The following is a 16,390-nucleotide window of genomic DNA, read 5'->3' on the forward strand; positions in this document are numbered from 1 at the left end:
TCCTGATTTTACAGAGATGATTTTTTACTTTTCTTTCTTTAATTAAAAGCTCTCTTTTCAAGAACCTGATTGATTTTTCCTTGTTTTAAGATCCAAGAGGATTGGATCTGGACTCACCAGGGATTGGTGGGGGAAAAGGAGGGGGAGGGGGTTAATTTCTCCTTGTTTTAAGATCCAAGGGGATTGGATCTGGACTCACCAGGGATTGGTGGGGGAAAAGGAGGGGGAGGGGGTTAATTTCTCCTTGTTTTAAGATCCAAGGGGTTTGGATCTGTGTTCACCAGGGAACTGGTGAAGTCCCTCAAGGCAACCCAGGGAGGGGAAAGTTTTGGGGGGGACAGAAAGTGCTCCAGACACTGAAATTCTGGATGGTGGCAGTGTACCAGATCTAAGCTAGTAATTAAGCTTAGAAGCATCCATGCAGGTCCCCACATTTGTACCCTAAAGTTCAGAGTGGGGAAGGAACCTTGACACATGCTGATGATGCTCGTTAAAAAATGTGTTTATTAAATTTGTGATTGAACTCCTTAGGGGAGAATAGTATGTCCACTACTCTGTCTTACCCACATTCTGCCATATATTTCATGTTATAGCAATCTCAGATGATGACCCAGCACGTTGTTCGTTTTAAGAACACTTTCACTGCAGATTTGACAAAATGCAAACAAGATACCAATGTGCGATTTCTAGAGATAGCTACAGCACTCAAACCCACGGTTTAAGAATCTGAAGTGCCTTCCAAAAATCTGAGAGGGATGAGGTGTGAAGCATGCTTTCAGAAGTCTTAAAAAAGCAACACTCCAATGTGGAAACTACAAATCCTGAACCACCAAAAAAGAAAATCATCTGAATCAGATTATACCAGGAGAAGGTTAATGAAAGTGAACATGCATCGGTCTGCACTGCTTTGGATCGTTATTGAGCAGAACCCCCCACTAGCATGGATGCATGTCTTTTGGAATGGTGGTTGAAGCATGAAGAGACATATGAATCTTTAACTAATCTGGCACATAAATATCTTGCAGCGTCGGCTACGACAGTGCCATGTTAACACCCGTTCTCACTTTCAGGTGACATTGTAAACAAGAAGTGGGTAGCATTATTTCCTGCAAATGTAAAAAATATGTTTGTCTGAGTGAGTGACTGAACAAGAAGTAGGACTGAGTGGACTTGTAGGCTCTAAAGTTTTACATTGTTTTATTTTTGAATGCAGTATTTTTTGTACATAATTCTACATTTCTAAGTTCAACTTTCATGATAAAGATAGTATTTTTCAATTCACCTCATATAAGTACAGTAATACAATCTTGTTTTTCATAGCATAAATATTTGTAATAAAAATAAATATAAAGTGAGCACTGGACACTGTTCTGTGTTATAACTGAAATCAATATATTTGAAAATGTAGAAAACATCCAAAAATATTTAAATAATTGGTATTCTATTGTTTAACAGTGCAGTTAATCCCGATCAATATTTTTAATCACTTGACAGGCCTAAAAATACATATGTAGCTAGAAAACATCTTGGTTAAATGTTTACAAATAATGGTTATTTTCCACTTTACTTTTCTGATGCAACTGACAAACCAACATATGAGGTTACATAGTAAATTACAACTAAATAAAAAACAATTTAATACTAAAGTAGCTTACGTGAACTGGGTCCAAGACTTTGACTGCTGCTTTGCTGCCATTTTTTTTGTTCAACACCTTAAAAACTTTGCCATATGTTCCTTTGCCAATAGTCTCAATTATTTCCCATGTTTCTGAAGGATCAGGAAAACTATCAAATATTATTGTTTTCCCAGTTAATGGAAGCATCTCAGATATCAGTTCCTGGAAAGAAAAAACTTCATTTCAGTTTTCATTTCATATAAGAAGTCAGTTGCTATTAATTGCTTACAAATGTGATAAAACTAAGATATCAGTTCTAATCTCAGATGTAACTGCAGTCTAGAACTGCTCCTGCATGCAGAGTGCATATAATCACAGTAATGGAACTCAAAAGGACAAGGACAAAGGAATTTGTGCTCAATATGGATGGTAGGATCAACATGGTATGAAATGGGGAGAAGGTGAACTGCACACTTTTGAGTGAAATCCTTGCCCCATTGAAGTCAATGAGAGTTTTTCCATTGACTTCAAACAGGGCCAGAATTTAAGCTGAGGATGGAGGGAAAAGGTTATGCCTGCTGAGAACTGGTCTATGAAAGCCATGAATATAGGCTTTGCCCATTATGGATATGCTTTAAAGGAAACAATGACAAAATCTTACTGAGGAATGATGTAATAGTTCCACGCAGCCCAAGTTAAAACTTCAAAGTAGACTGTCAACTTCTAGGACCCCGTGACATTGCACTCCATATGCTTTATGAAAATATGCTTATAAATGTGAATGTGATGTAACTGGAATATGCTTTATTGTAAGGTATCATTACAAAGTTTATAATCTACTGAGTGTGTTCTTCCCATTTGTTTGCATGTATTATTTCTATGTCTGGAGTTAGGAGAATAAGATATAAACGTGTATTACTAATGTAAACATATTAAGTGGAAGCCCTTAAGGGTGCTTCAGAACCAATGAACTGTAAATGGCTCTGTTTACTTGCAAACCTTCCTGTGTAGTTGTCGGCCAGCCCAGGAAGAATGGAGGCTGGGGTCTCACAGCACATATGACCATGTCAGATGATGCTGGAATCCATCTTAAATCTGGTACTTTTCCATTTAGAAGAAGGGGTGGGGACCCACAGAGACAAAAGAGTCACGCCTTGTGCCAAAGTGATAAAAGGGGGTGGAGCAGGAGAAAGAGGCGGCCACTCATGAGAAATCCCCTACTTAACACCTAAGATGTCTGCTGGAACTAACAAGGACTGTACTGGGGAAGGGATTGGGCCCAGACTAGGAAGAAGTCTATTCTGTGAAAGAAGCTTATTGGAACATCTCTGAGGGTGAGATATTACCTGTAATCAATCAGTTTCTTACTGTATTAGGCTTAGACTTGCATGTTTTTGCAATATTTTGCTTGGTAACTTACTTTGTTCTGTCTGTTATTACTTGGAACCATTAAATCCTACTGTTTATACTTAATAAAATCACTTTTACTAGTAAATCCAGAGTAAGTGATTAATACCAAGGAGAGCAGACAGCTGTGCATCTCTCTCTATCAGTGTTCTAGAAGGCAGACAATTCAGGACTTTACCCTGTATAACCTTTATACAGAGTAAAACAGATTTATTTGTGGTTTGGCTCCCAGTCAGAGCTGGGTGTCTGCGTGCTGGAGTCAGGTAATCTGCAGAGCTGTTTTCACTTAAAGCCTGCAGCTTTGGGAGCGTGGCCCAAACCCTGAGTCTAAGTTGCAGCAGGCTAGCATGTCTGGCTCAACAAGGCAGGGTTCTGGAATCCCAAGCTGGCAGGGAAAATGGGCTCAGAGGTAATTTCAGCATGTAGGGTGACTATACGTCCTGATAAAATTGGGACTGTCTCAATATTTAGTTGTTTGTCCCGCATCCAGACTGACGTATGGTCAGGATGCCATTTGTCCCAATATTTTGCACTTTGGCGCTTTTCTTTTTTTTTTGGCGCTTTGGCGGCAGCCCCCGCCCCATGTGTCCCAATATTTTGTTCTTGTCACCTGGTCACCCTATCAGCATGTCAAGTGACAGTCACAAGAGGGTCTCTGTGACCAAACCCATCGCAGACCCTATTCTTAGAATTTACATGTATGTACATTTCAAATTAAGCTGCATATAACCAACACTGTCCAAGGAGGGGAATCCTTTCACAATATTGTGTCTTTCTGACATATAGCATGCAGTATCATGGAAGATGTTCACTGCTAAACACATTTTTTAATGCTCATTTTAAATACTGTAAGGGGGGGGTAACATTTACATCCAGTTTAATAAAGGATACAATCCACTAGTGCAATCTAAGTCTTTATTTTATATCTGCTGAATGCCCAGCATCTTCAGTGTAAAAATCAGAACACTCTTCACAGAAGTTTGACTCAATCAAAAAAATCTCATCAGAAATTGCGTTAAAGGTTGTTTTCTCATTTTCCCACATGTAGGGCCATGATTTTCAAAAATGGGTGGCTGAGATGTTAATTTCTTAAATCCTTATTGAGACAGCTAAATAAGTACTCTGATTTTCAAAAATGCTTTTTAGACAATCATTTTTAAAATCTTGGGATAATGTTTTTCAAATATGCTACACTAGTCATTTGTGTCATCAGCCTAAGCCCATGTTAGCAGAGTAAGTTATAGTGTGTTAGCCTGATGTTAAAAACTGCATTGGTATGTTGTACACAAATTTTACATTGTGAATAGAACAGTTTCACTGATGATTTTCCATCTTATGTTAAGATTTCCAGCTTATTTGCACTGCTTTCTTTAATATATTAATCATTTTTATACAGTCTTACCAGTATAAGGATACAGCTGTCCAAATTTAGCTAGATATTTAGAACATATACTGCAGGCTTGCTGTAAAAATAAATGTCTTTCAGGTGAGCAAGTAATCTAGATGCCTACATGAGAATTTGGATGCCCAAGACATAATGAAATGTGTGCAGCATTGTGCACCTAATGCAGAACCTCACTGTTCCAGTCTCGCCATCCCAGAGTGCCCCACACAAAAAGACCCAGTGCTGTGGCACTTCTGCCTCAGTTTCCCCACTACGATCTTTGGCCTGCTCCTGCCATAGAGGTGACTTGACTCTCCAACCTAGCCACTTTACAGTGTTCAACCCGTTCTGGGGTAACAGAACTCCTTAGTTCAAGTTCAATACAACATCAAAAGAAAAGTTTTCCATCCTGCTGGGCTCAGCCTTCAGTCCCCTTCCCTGCAGGCAGGATCCCAGCAGCAACAGCTTGTCTCACCAGCTCCTGGACTTCAGTCAGCTCAGCCATCCAGGTCAGGTCTACCATGTTACCAAGGGCCTCAGGCAGGCCACAGGCCAGTTCCTAGTGCAAGCCCAGCTACCTGCCTCTCACTGAAACAGTCTGTCTGCTCTTCTCCCTAGCCAGCACTCAACTGTCGGGCCTTACTCCTCTTAAATCCCATACCCTGCAAAGATGTAGCAGGGCAGGGCTGACTGGCACAAGGCCTTCTGACCCTTAAAGGGGAAGGTATCCCTCTTACACTCACAAAAATATTGTTAGCATTATAGTAGTGCATAGAGACCCCAACCCAGATCAGGGCCCCATTCTGAGCACCGTACAAAACACAGCAAGAGAAAGTCCCTGACCCACAGAGCTTACTAGACAGAACAGACAAAGGGTAGGGGAAAGGGAGCGTCATTATCTCCACTTTAAAGAGGGAAAACTGAGGCACAGAGATGTTAAGCCCAACATCACATTAGAAGTCTGGGACAGAGATAAGCCTAGAACCCAGATGTGACAGTGCACTCTATATGATTTTATGAAAATATGCTAAAGAGTTTGCATATAATGTAACTGAAATATGCTTCATGCAGAAGGTTTCTTGTAAGGTATCATTACAAAGCGTATAATCTACTGTGTGGTCATCCTATTCGTATAAACGTATCACTCTTCTATCTGAAACTAGAAATATGAAATGCAACTCTGAGGGCCTATTGTAATTATGCAAAGTGTGGGCCATTAATGGTGGTTTGGAATCTGATGGCTCCCATCAACTAGGACAATTGACTGCAGATGGCTCTATTTCACTTGTAAGTCTTCCTGTATATCTGTGTGCTGGCAAGTGGGTAATGAAGTCTTACAGTGACATGTGATCATGTCACCTGAACTGGAATCCATCTTTAACCTGGTGCTTTTTTTCCATTGAGAAGGAGAGGGTGGGAAGCCAGAGAGGGACAAAGGATTCCCGCCTTATGCAAAAGATATATAAATGGGTGGAACAGAACAAAGCGAGGAGCCATCATGAGGAAACCCCTAGCTACCACCTGAGCTGGAACAAGGGCTCTACCAGGGAAAAGGATTGTGCCCAGACTAGGAAGGCATCTAGTCTGTGAAAAACTTATTGAAACATCTCTGAGGGTGACGTTTTATCTGTAATCAGTCTTATTACTGTATTAGGCTTAGATTTGCGTGTTTTATTTTATTTTACTTGGTAATTCACTTTGTTCTGTCTGTTACAACTTGGAACCACTTAAATCCTACTTTCTGTAGTTAATAAAATCAGTTTTTACTTATTAATCAAACCACAGTATGTATTAATACCTGGAGGGGGGGGGAACAGCTGTGCATCTCTATCAGTTTTATAGAGGGCGAACAGTTTATGAGTTTACCCTGTACAAGCTTTATACAGGGTAAAATGGATTTATTTGGGGTTTAGACCCCATTGGGAGTTGGGCATCTGAGTGTTAAAGACAGGAACACTTCTGTAAGCTGCTTTCAGTTAAGTCTGCAGCTTTGGGCACGTGGTTCAGACCCTGGGTCTGTGTTGAAGCAGACCGGCATGTCTGGATCAACAAGACAAGGCGCTGGAGTCCCAAGCTGGCAGGAAAAGCAGGAGCAAAAGTAGTCTTGGCACATCAGTTGGCAGCCCCAAGGAGGTTTCTGTGACCCAACTTGTCACACCAGATCTCCTGACTCCCAGCCCAGTACGTTAACCAAAAGGCCATCCTTCTTTGCTAAGGCGAGGGGGGCAAATGAAATCTTATAGGAAAGAGCATGTGTATGGAAGTGCCATCCCAAATGGCTAAATAAAATTTCCTAAAACATTAATGAAATGCAGCTGGAATTAACTGATTCATCCATATTTGCCTCTAGGGATTCAGACTAGCAGAAGGCTACCACGTTATGGTTGAAGTGATAAAATAGGATTGCCTGGCAGGTGAGAAAGACCCATCACACTCTGTGGTAAGGGATGGAGAACAGGCCACATCAGGGACCGGTAACCTTTGGCATGCAGCCCATTAGGGAAATCCGCTGATGAGCCGTGATGGTTTGTTTACCTGCAGTGTCCACAGGTTCGGCCAATTGCAGCTCCCATGGGCCGCAGTTTGCCATGCCAAGCCAATGAGGGCTGCGGAAAGCGGTGTAGGCGGAGGGATATGCTGGCCACCCTTCCTGCAGCCCCCATTGGCCTGGAACGGTGAATTGTGGCCCGTGGGAGCTGCAATTGACCGAACCTGCAGATGTTGCAGGTAAACAAACCGTCCTGGCCCACAAGCAGATTTCCCTGATGGGCAGCATGCCAAAGATTGCCGATCCCTGGGTTACATTATGACAGCTCAATGAATATGTTTATCTCTAACAGAAACTTAGGTCTAGAGATTGTAACATTACTATCAAGAAAGCCCGCAGCAAAGTATTAAGGATGTCAAGCTGGAATGAATGACAGCTTGTGAGTTACCTAGCTAGCAAGTGTGACAGAGATTCTAAATTGTGATCACATTTACTGTTCTGCTGATTTTCCAGTGTACTGCACATATAGGTGCTGGGTGCTACCGCATCCCCTGACTTGAAGTGGTTTCCATTATATATAGAGGGTTTACAGTTTGGTTTCAATGGTTCTCAGCATTCCTACTACAAAAATTGTTCCAGCACCCTTGAGTGCACATAAAGGACAGATTTTCATCTGATACTTTCAGTATCTAATATAAAAATAAAAACCCTTGTTCAAGCATTCAGTGACTTTTAATAGCTTTACATAGTGGGAGTTCATAATGAATACCAGCTCCTTTCCCACTCTCAAAATAACCCCTGGAATTCAGTCCGTGCAGATAAAACACTCCAGTCCAGGCTCATCATCTTGTCTCTTGACTACTATAACCTTCTCCTTTCTGGCCTTGACAAATGCAGTGTTGCTCCCTTCAAATTAAATTAAAAATGCTGCCACTAAGATTATCTTCCTGGCTCTTCACCCACTGCAAAAAACAAAAAACACTAAGGCACCACCACAACTTAGCATCACCCTAGTTGCCACTTTCATACACTAACAGCTGCCGACCCCCTACTTCTACTCTGACAACAGTGCTAGCCTACAACACCCACTAGCCCAGTTTTCCCTCAGGCACCTTCGCCCTTTCTCCCATGTCACCCCTGTGAATACCTCCTTAAAACACACCACAGTTGTGATGTCTGCAAAACACTTGGCAGTGGCCATGCTGTGACTGCTGCTCATACCAAACACAAACGTGTCACTGTCCTATCCACAGCAACTTTTCTCTACTTGTTCCCTCTTGCTGAATGTTTGGCTTGTGAACTCTTTGGGGGCCAGGGATGACATATGTGTAGCGTAATGGGTGGTGGAAGCCAGACAGGGGCCTCTAAGCATTACCACAATATAACTAATAAGACCACCAGCACAAGCTCCTTAGCTCCTCTTACTGTCCCTGATTTATGCTTGTTCTGACAAGCATTTATAAGAAAATTTACTGTAAATGTAAGTGCTTCTTAGGACAAGTCTACCTACAAAATTAAGTTGACCTAAATTACGTCAACATACAACCACTGCAGCACTTAAATTGCTTTTGCATGTCCACACTATGCTCCTTGTATTGATGATGTGTGTTCTCGTCAAGAGCGCTTGCTCTGATTTAACAGTGAGTGTGAGGCATTGTGGGACAGCTTCTGAAAGGCAGCACCAGTCAATGCAAGCAACGCAGCAGTTACAATGACACTGTGTCAACCGAACTAAATCAACTTAATCGCTACACCCTTTCCAGTGGTGGGGTGAAGTTGGTGCAGTGGGCAAGTTACATCAGTGAGAGCTACATATGCTTACAGAGTTAGGTCAACATAAGCTGCCTGACATCAACCTAACTCTGTAGCGTAGACCAGGGCTTAGAGAGGTCAGGAGCATATGGAGCTCCAGTGTGACATCCATCAAGCTAACAGCTAGCACTCTGGGACAAATGCCCAAATAACTCAGTTCTCCAATAAAATATAAACTGGATTGTTTCATTCATAATTATGGATTGCTACCCACAGCTGGTGTAAATCAAAAGACAATACACCTCTACCCCGACATAACACAACCCAATATAAGGCAGGTTCGCATAAAACATGGTAAAGCTCTGACATGCTGCTCTGAGCAGTGTGTTAAGGGTTCTGGGCCAGGCCAGGGCCGAGAGGTTCGATAAGGAGCAGAAGGTTTCAGGGGCAGTCAGGGGCTTCCCCACAGGGTCTAGGAGGGAAGGAGCTGTGGGAGGGCACTTTTGGGGGCCCCGCAGTCCCAGAGTGGCCCAGGGATTAGCAGAGGACCGGGAGCAGCCCGCTTTGCTTCCCTCTCCCTGGCCCCAGCCATGTCACTCAGGGGAGGGGGTTTGGGGGAAGGGATACTCCCTGCACTCACCAGCAGCGGCAGAAGTGGGACAGCTCAGCCCCAGCCCACTCCACTCCGCCAGCTCCCAGACGTGGTGCTCTGCTTCCCGCCACCAGTGAGTGCGGGGGGCATCCTTTCCCCAACCTCCCTGTACTCACTGGCAGCGGGAAGCGGAGCACCGCAGCTGGGAGGTGGCAGAGTGGAGCAGGCTGGGGCCACATCACTCCACTTCCCACTGCAGGTGAGTGCCTGTCAGGGGGCCGGGTGGATAAGGGTTGGAGCAGTCAGGGGGATTGGGTAAGGGGTGGGGTTCTAGGGGTGATTAGGGACAGGGGTCTCTGGAGGGGGTGGTCTGGGAACAAGGATTGAGGGGGGCAAAGCAAGTTCGATATAACGTGGTCTAACCTGTAACATGGTGAGATTTTTTTTGTCTCCCTAGGACTGTGTTATATCGGGCTAGAGGTGTAGTTTGATGGAGCTACACTGATTTATACCAGCACAGCATCTGGTCCAGCATCTATTGAATGAGTGTTCCCAATCCTGCTCCCTTTCAAATTCACAGGGATTTCCATTGAGCTCAATAAGAGTAGAATTGACCCCTGAATCAGCATTATATCATGACTGCAAATTGTTTTAAAGGACCTCCACTATCTGGATTTCAAGTTTTTCCATAGAAATTAAGATGATGATGTAGGAAGGGGAAATTTTTGAGAGGCCAAAGCCCAGTAACGTGCCTAGACCACTGCCCACAGGTGGAATAACAATTGTTATGCTCATTGCTGAAAGCAGCAAGAAAGGCTGTTTCTGAAGCCTTAGCACAACTAATAGACCAGGAGGGGAGGAGGGAAATTAGCGAGAGGAGTAAACATGACCCTGTGCCATCCTGATTTAAACTTTTTGCTGAAGCATGCAGCTTTACAAGATGGAAAGTATGGTAATAGTTAACTAGTGCTTTGTGAAATATAGCTGGTTAACTGATGGAAAAATTCTTTGCTGGACAAGCTAGAAAACTCCACATTTAACTTAGCTTGATAAAAACAAAACACAAACAAAAAAAAAGTGCAAGCTGTTGAGTAGAAGCTATGTAATACTAATAAAATGGTTATAAAAAGAGGAAGGCATCTGAGCCTGGCGGACACCTGAACACCACTCAAGCTCCCCAGCAAACAGAAGACTGGCCACTGGACATCTACAGAAATCCACTCAAGACCTCCTCAAGACCTTGGATAAACATGAAACCTGAGTTACTTTGGGGTGCTCTTCTAACCTGTTGCAGACACATGTAAGTACTAGGAACTAAACAGAGTAGAAGCTTTGAGTGAAAGCACTTTTGTTTGCCTGCTTGCATCAACTATCTCTTGACTGGATGGGCCATATCCCCACTGATTTATGTCCTGCCACCAGCTTGCAAAGAGTAAAGGTACCAACTGCTTTGGGTTCAGCAAAACCCTGGGTAACAATGTCTTTGTTGTTGACAAGCAACTTTCTAAAAAATCATGTAGAACTTGATATAGAAAAAATAAAAACTTTGATTGCTGTTCATTTAAAGGACATCATCATTGTATCATTTTGACCAAGCAAGTGGCCCACATATTGTACTAGGTCTATAGAGAACTGAGAAGACCTCATCCTGATATTTATTTCCATGATTATACATGTAAGGCCAAATTCTACCTTCGAAGGCATTCATGGGATACAGGAATTTCTTGTTTACTTATCGGAGATGCTACTGCTGTTGTCTGGCACGAGCAAGGTATCCCTGGGGGCACAACTGAGCCCAAAGTATTAGACTTAATTCAGATGCCCTACCAGAGTTTTCTGTCTTTGAAGAAAATATTTTTAGCCATAATGATCCTTTAAAAAAAATGAATAAAGATCATTTAATGTCCTTTGAATAGACCAACATCTAAATACATCAGCTACTGGGTTGCAGGGGAGGGAATAACTCATGGGATTGGTAGTGAGAATATCACCCTTTATCTCCATTGTACAGATGAGGAAACTGAGGTCCAGAGAAGATTAGTGATTTGCCCAAAGTCACATAACAAATCAGGAGTCAAAAATTAACAGTTCCCAGAGCACAGTCCACTAGATTACCATTTGCTTGCATGAAAAAAAATAAAATACTAATGTCAGAAAAAAAACAACTTATCTATGAGCTAGAGCTGGGGAAGCTGCCAAAATAAATAACTCCAAGTAACATTCCAAAAATCAAGAAGATAGCAAGTTAGATAGATGAGTTGCCAGGCTTGGGCTTTGACCAATGATGCTCTGAAGAGCCAGGAACCCTCCACGGAGATTGCCATGATACTAACAGTTCAATCTTGAAGGGGCCAGCAACAAGGGCAGCCCAACCCAATGGAATACGGCAATGAAACACAAAGGAAGGTGGCACATGGTGAGGTAATTTTTTCTATTTAATTTCTTCTCATTAAAAGGCAACATATTCCATGGCAGTAATTCAAAAGTTATGAGAGACCAAACCAAATTAATTGTTTTAGGGTTCTGAACTGGGTCCACTGCTGAATGAGATTGCCTAGACTTCTCTTATGGAAGGCATGGTGTTTGATTCTTTAAAGGAAGCTGTTGTGTGATCTTTACTCAAGAAACCAATGTCTGATGCTGACAAGCTTGCTGTCATCCAGTGGGCAACCTTCCATTTTTGGTTAATCTATAGAGAAAGTGGTTGCAAGACAATTCACAGAATAACTAGAGGAGGTTCTCACAACACATTTTTTCGTGACTTCAGAGTGCGGCCACAAACTCTTGCTGGTGGCCGCTCTGACAATTTTTCCTAAAATAATTAATTTTAGGAAAAAACAGATAAATATGCACATACACATGTCCAAATCATTGTAATTTATTTATGTAGGTTTTTTTCCCCAGACTCAATAATAAAAATAATGTACAGTTGTCTCTATTCTTTAACTGGACCTAAACAAAATAGGAACACAGGTTGCTTTGCATGTTTTGCTTTATTTATTTATTTATTTTAAAGATGTGCTAGCTAGTAAATCTGCTACTTTTCACAGCAGACTTACTCAGGCCAGGCAAGCTGGGGGATAAAGTAAGTCCTAGATTGGGAGGGAGGGCAGTAGTGGGGGCTGTCCAGAGCTGGAGCCTGAAACCCTGCAACTGGGTCACAGAGCCCGCTGCCACAAGGCCAGAACCTGCCACCCACTACCGCAGGGCTGAAGCCCGAGCCACACCACCCTCAGGAAGGTGGGGAACTCACACTTGTTGCCTGCTCCTACAGTCTTCGTGGCTCCAGAAGGGAGCAAGGACTAGCCCCTGCTGGTGGCCCTGGGGAAGGGCAGCTGCCTTGTCCCCCTCCTCCATCACCACCTAGGAGGCTGTGGCCACAAGAAAAGCTCCTGGTGGCCATATGTGGCCACATTTGAGAAATGCTAAACTAGATGCTTCTGGTCTCCATGACCCTTGTCAGGGTCCTGCATATGGTACAGAAACCACACTGGGGACATTGGTACTGATCTTCTCCTACTGATGGATCCAGACTGAGTGTCCTGCTTGACATTGTCTCTGCTACCTTCATGAAAAGTTGACTTGCCTGTGGACTGTAGCAGATGTGGTCAGGGCTGCTCTTGAGTGGCTCCATTTATTTCCTGAGCATTCCCAGAGGGCAATTGCTCTTTGTCCCTAAAGGCGCTGTCATGAAGGGTTCCATCTTGTCCCCCATTTTTTTTCCAACTAGAATGGTTGTATTCTAGATAGGGATAGAATATAGGCCATGCAGGCAGCCTACACATATTCATGCTCGTCCATGAGAGGGTCATGGAGGGGGATCCCAAAGTAATGGGGGTTGGAGGTGGCAAGGTCTACAAGCATGCATATCCACTAATCTAACATCATGCATGGGGCTGCACGGTCTGATGTCAATTACTGCTACAGCAGGCCCTAAGTTAATATATAATTCCCATTTTTAGTCATATTAAGAGTACAGGAAAGACAAAACCAAAGTCAAAAAAAATCCTAATTCATTTTATGTACTTGTAAAAAATAATAATAATAAAAAAAATCTTAGACTTCCATGCCAACAGTAATGCTACAGAGAATGTTTATGCCCTGGCATAAACACATGAAACTATGGATAATAATGGAAGGCTGGAATGGTGATGTTACCAATTTTATTTGGACCTTGTGCCTCTAGAAGCAATGAGGTGGCATTAAACAATCAATGAACTGAATCCTATCCTTTTCATTTTGTGGCTCCCAACAGAAAAGTATTGCAAGTGATAAAATTTTTTCAAGGCTTTCAGAGCTAAAGCATTGCTTAATTTTACATAAGAATGGCCATAATGGGTCAGACCAAAGTTCCATCTAGCCCACTATCCTCTTTTCCAACAGTGGAAAATGACAATGCCAGGTGCTTCAGAAGCAATGAACAGAACAGGTAATCATCAAGTGATCCATCCCTTGTCGCCCATTCCCAGTTTCTGGTAAACAGAAACTAGGGACACCATCCCTGCCCATCCTGGCTAGTAACTATTGATGGATCTACCCTCCATGAATTTATCTAGTTATTTTTTAACCCTATTATAGTCTTGGTGTTCACAACATCCTCTGGCAAACAGTTCCACAGGCTGACATTTTAAAATCAATAAGTGTTTATAATATCAAAAATCAATATGGTATGAATAACTACACCCATTTGTCTATTTCTCAAAACTTTTAAGAAGCCCCAATGACTCAAGAAGAGTTGGTTAGCTTTATTAGCCACCTCTAGCAAGGCTTGAAATCATTAGACAGCAAAATGGGGAAGACATTAAAGGCTACAAGAAAATGTGCTAGTGATCAATATATAAAGAAATCACAATGTAAATGTCTACATGATATGTAGAGGAAGCAACTGGAAAATAAAATACAACCTCAAGTTCTATATTTACATTTTAAATTAATAGTTCCCCTAACACACTGCTTGTCTTAATTTGCATACCTGGCCATGCAAAAAAGAGTTTCAGTCTCTTTTGGATTAACATAATTTGCAAGCCCTTTGGACATTTTTTCCCCCAAATATTCTCTACTTTTTTCCCCCTTCAGAAGCTTATTTCCAATAACACCACAGTGACAAAGTGAACAGAACACATCATCCAGGGCTCTGAATGATAAAAAGTTCAGGAAACAATCCATTGACATTGCAGATTACCAGCAGTTAATAACTGGCGAGTTAACGATTTAAGGCAAAATCAAGATCTGTAAAAAAGTCATTTGCTGCACTATTTGCAGGGTCAATTCCAATGCTATTATCAGATGACTGGAAAACTTTTCGCACCAGTTGTAAAACGCTTTTAAGCGTCATTTAACAAGGCTTTTTTCCTCTCTGCTTTTTCACTCCTCCCTGCATCGTGCAAAGGTGCACTCTGTGTACACAGCAACAATCATATTGAAGCCAAAATCTTTTTTACAGGCAACTTCACTTCAAAGAAGATTTATTCTTTTAATGTGAGCAGAGGTATTACCTAAGGTGCCTTTGTTGGCTAGGTAGTTTATGTACCGTCATTTACGCTGATATAAATGCAAAAACAGCAGGAGCCATTGTACTACTTTATCCTCTTAACACAAGTTTATGAAACCAGGGGGCGAGCTCCAGCCCACTTCCGGGCACTTGGTGTATGGAGGCAGCTTTTGCTTCCCCCCTTGCCCTGTGTTCTTCAGGACGGTTTACATTCCCCGAGCACCTTCCCCTCTAGGGAGCCCCCCAAGAACAGTCTCGCTCCATACCCAGCAGGCTGGGGCTCGCTCTGCAAGGAGCGACTGAGCTCCTTGCTGCTACTCGCTACCTAGCAAGCAAACAACGAGGGTCACTCACCTGGGGGAGAGCAGGGAGCCGGCGAGAGACTCGGCAGCAGCTGCATGCATTGACCTACCCACTGGATACCTGCACCTGGGCAGCAGGCGGGAGGAGGGGGGGCGCTCTGCTACCTCCTCTTTTGCTCTGGCAGCTCCTGCCCATGCAAAGACCCCGGGGCCTGGGGTTACCAGAGGAGTGAAACTAGTGTCGGCTTTCCAGGTTGCTTTGCCCTGCGCGCAGCTTTTCTGTGCGGGGCTCTGCGCTGCCCCAGACCAGGGACCCTTCCTGGGCTTCGCCAGTCTGCGCCCGGTGGGCCCCCTCGCCCTGCCCCCAGCACGCAGCAGCAGTTCCGCCTGGGGGATGAGCAAACTACCCCACTAATCTCCTGCAATCCCAAGCAAAGCCGGGGGGCTCCCCTGCCCCCCCCTCCTCCGCCTGGGGCTAATGAGTCGCTCAGCAGCTTGGCAAGGGGCTTGCGCCCTATATAGCTGCTCCCTGCAGTCCACGGGCAGCTCCTAGGTACAGGAGGGTCTGGCCGGCCGCAGAGCTGTGTGCATGTGAGGCCAGCAGGGCCGGTTGTCACGGTAGGAGCTTTGCACTAATAGCAGCAGCAGATCAGCTTTTCTCTCTGGGTGAGCGGCAGGCGCTGGCTTTATCAGAAAATGGATCCGGGTGAAAACTGGCTCCACCTGCCTCGTGCTGAGCTCTGTACCCAATCCAGACCCCCAGACTGTACTGTCAAAATAGAGAACAAACGTAAGTAAGTGTTCCCATTGCACCTCAAACACCCGCAGTTTGCTGCATCCCCTGGAAACAAAACAGCAAAGCCCCAGCTGCAGTACCCGGAATGGGCTCCCGCCAGTTTAAGTCACTGGCCCCTAAATTCTAGTGTCCAAACAGGAGGAGAAGCGCAAATACCTCCATTGTGCCAAAAAAAACCCCACCCTGACACATCTTGGTGCGGCAGCACCACAAATACCCAGATCTGGCACCTGATTTCTGCTGGATCCTGCCATTTTTTTCACTATTACCTTCCCAAATTCTACCGCCATAAAAAAAAAGAACAAGCTTAATTGCCTCTGTTACAATTTAAAAATCCAGATCTTGATGCGCCCCAGTGCAAAGGTGTCCCAGAACCTCAGAGCTCACATGCAGATCCAGACAAACTTTGATCACATACTCCAAAATTGTACCGCCAGCCCACAGAACAAGCATTACTTTTGCTATGCCATCAAAAAAAAAAAAATTCTGGAAGCAGCACATCGTACTCAGAAAAAGCTGCAAAAACTGGCTTAGCACCTGATCTGGCTAATTTTTGGCTATT

The 16,390-nt window shown here is 43.5% G+C and overlaps 1 protein-coding gene across 4 annotated transcripts in view; it reads right to left on the reverse strand.

The window, feature by feature from the left end:
- MYO3A (myosin IIIA) overlaps window positions 1-15,169 on the reverse strand; it is a 220,499-nt gene extending 205,330 nt beyond the window's left edge. For all 4 annotated transcript variants that reach the window (XM_050939001.1, XM_050939000.1, XM_050939004.1 and 1 more), the window contains exons 1-2: window positions 15,085-15,169; window positions 1,656-1,838 (exon numbers count right to left, since the gene is read on the reverse strand). In XM_050939001.1, the coding sequence (XP_050794958.1) occupies window positions 1,656-1,823 (168 nt within the window). In that variant the 5' untranslated portion in view covers window positions 1,824-1,838; window positions 15,085-15,169. The remainder of the gene's footprint in view (window positions 1-1,655; window positions 1,839-15,084) is intronic.
- Window positions 15,170-16,390: the final 1,221 nt, after the last annotated feature.

Source organism: Gopherus flavomarginatus, chromosome 2, assembly GCF_025201925.1.
Source record: "Gopherus flavomarginatus isolate rGopFla2 chromosome 2, rGopFla2.mat.asm, whole genome shotgun sequence".
In the NCBI taxonomy this organism is placed as follows: domain Eukaryota; kingdom Metazoa; phylum Chordata; order Testudines; family Testudinidae; genus Gopherus; species Gopherus flavomarginatus.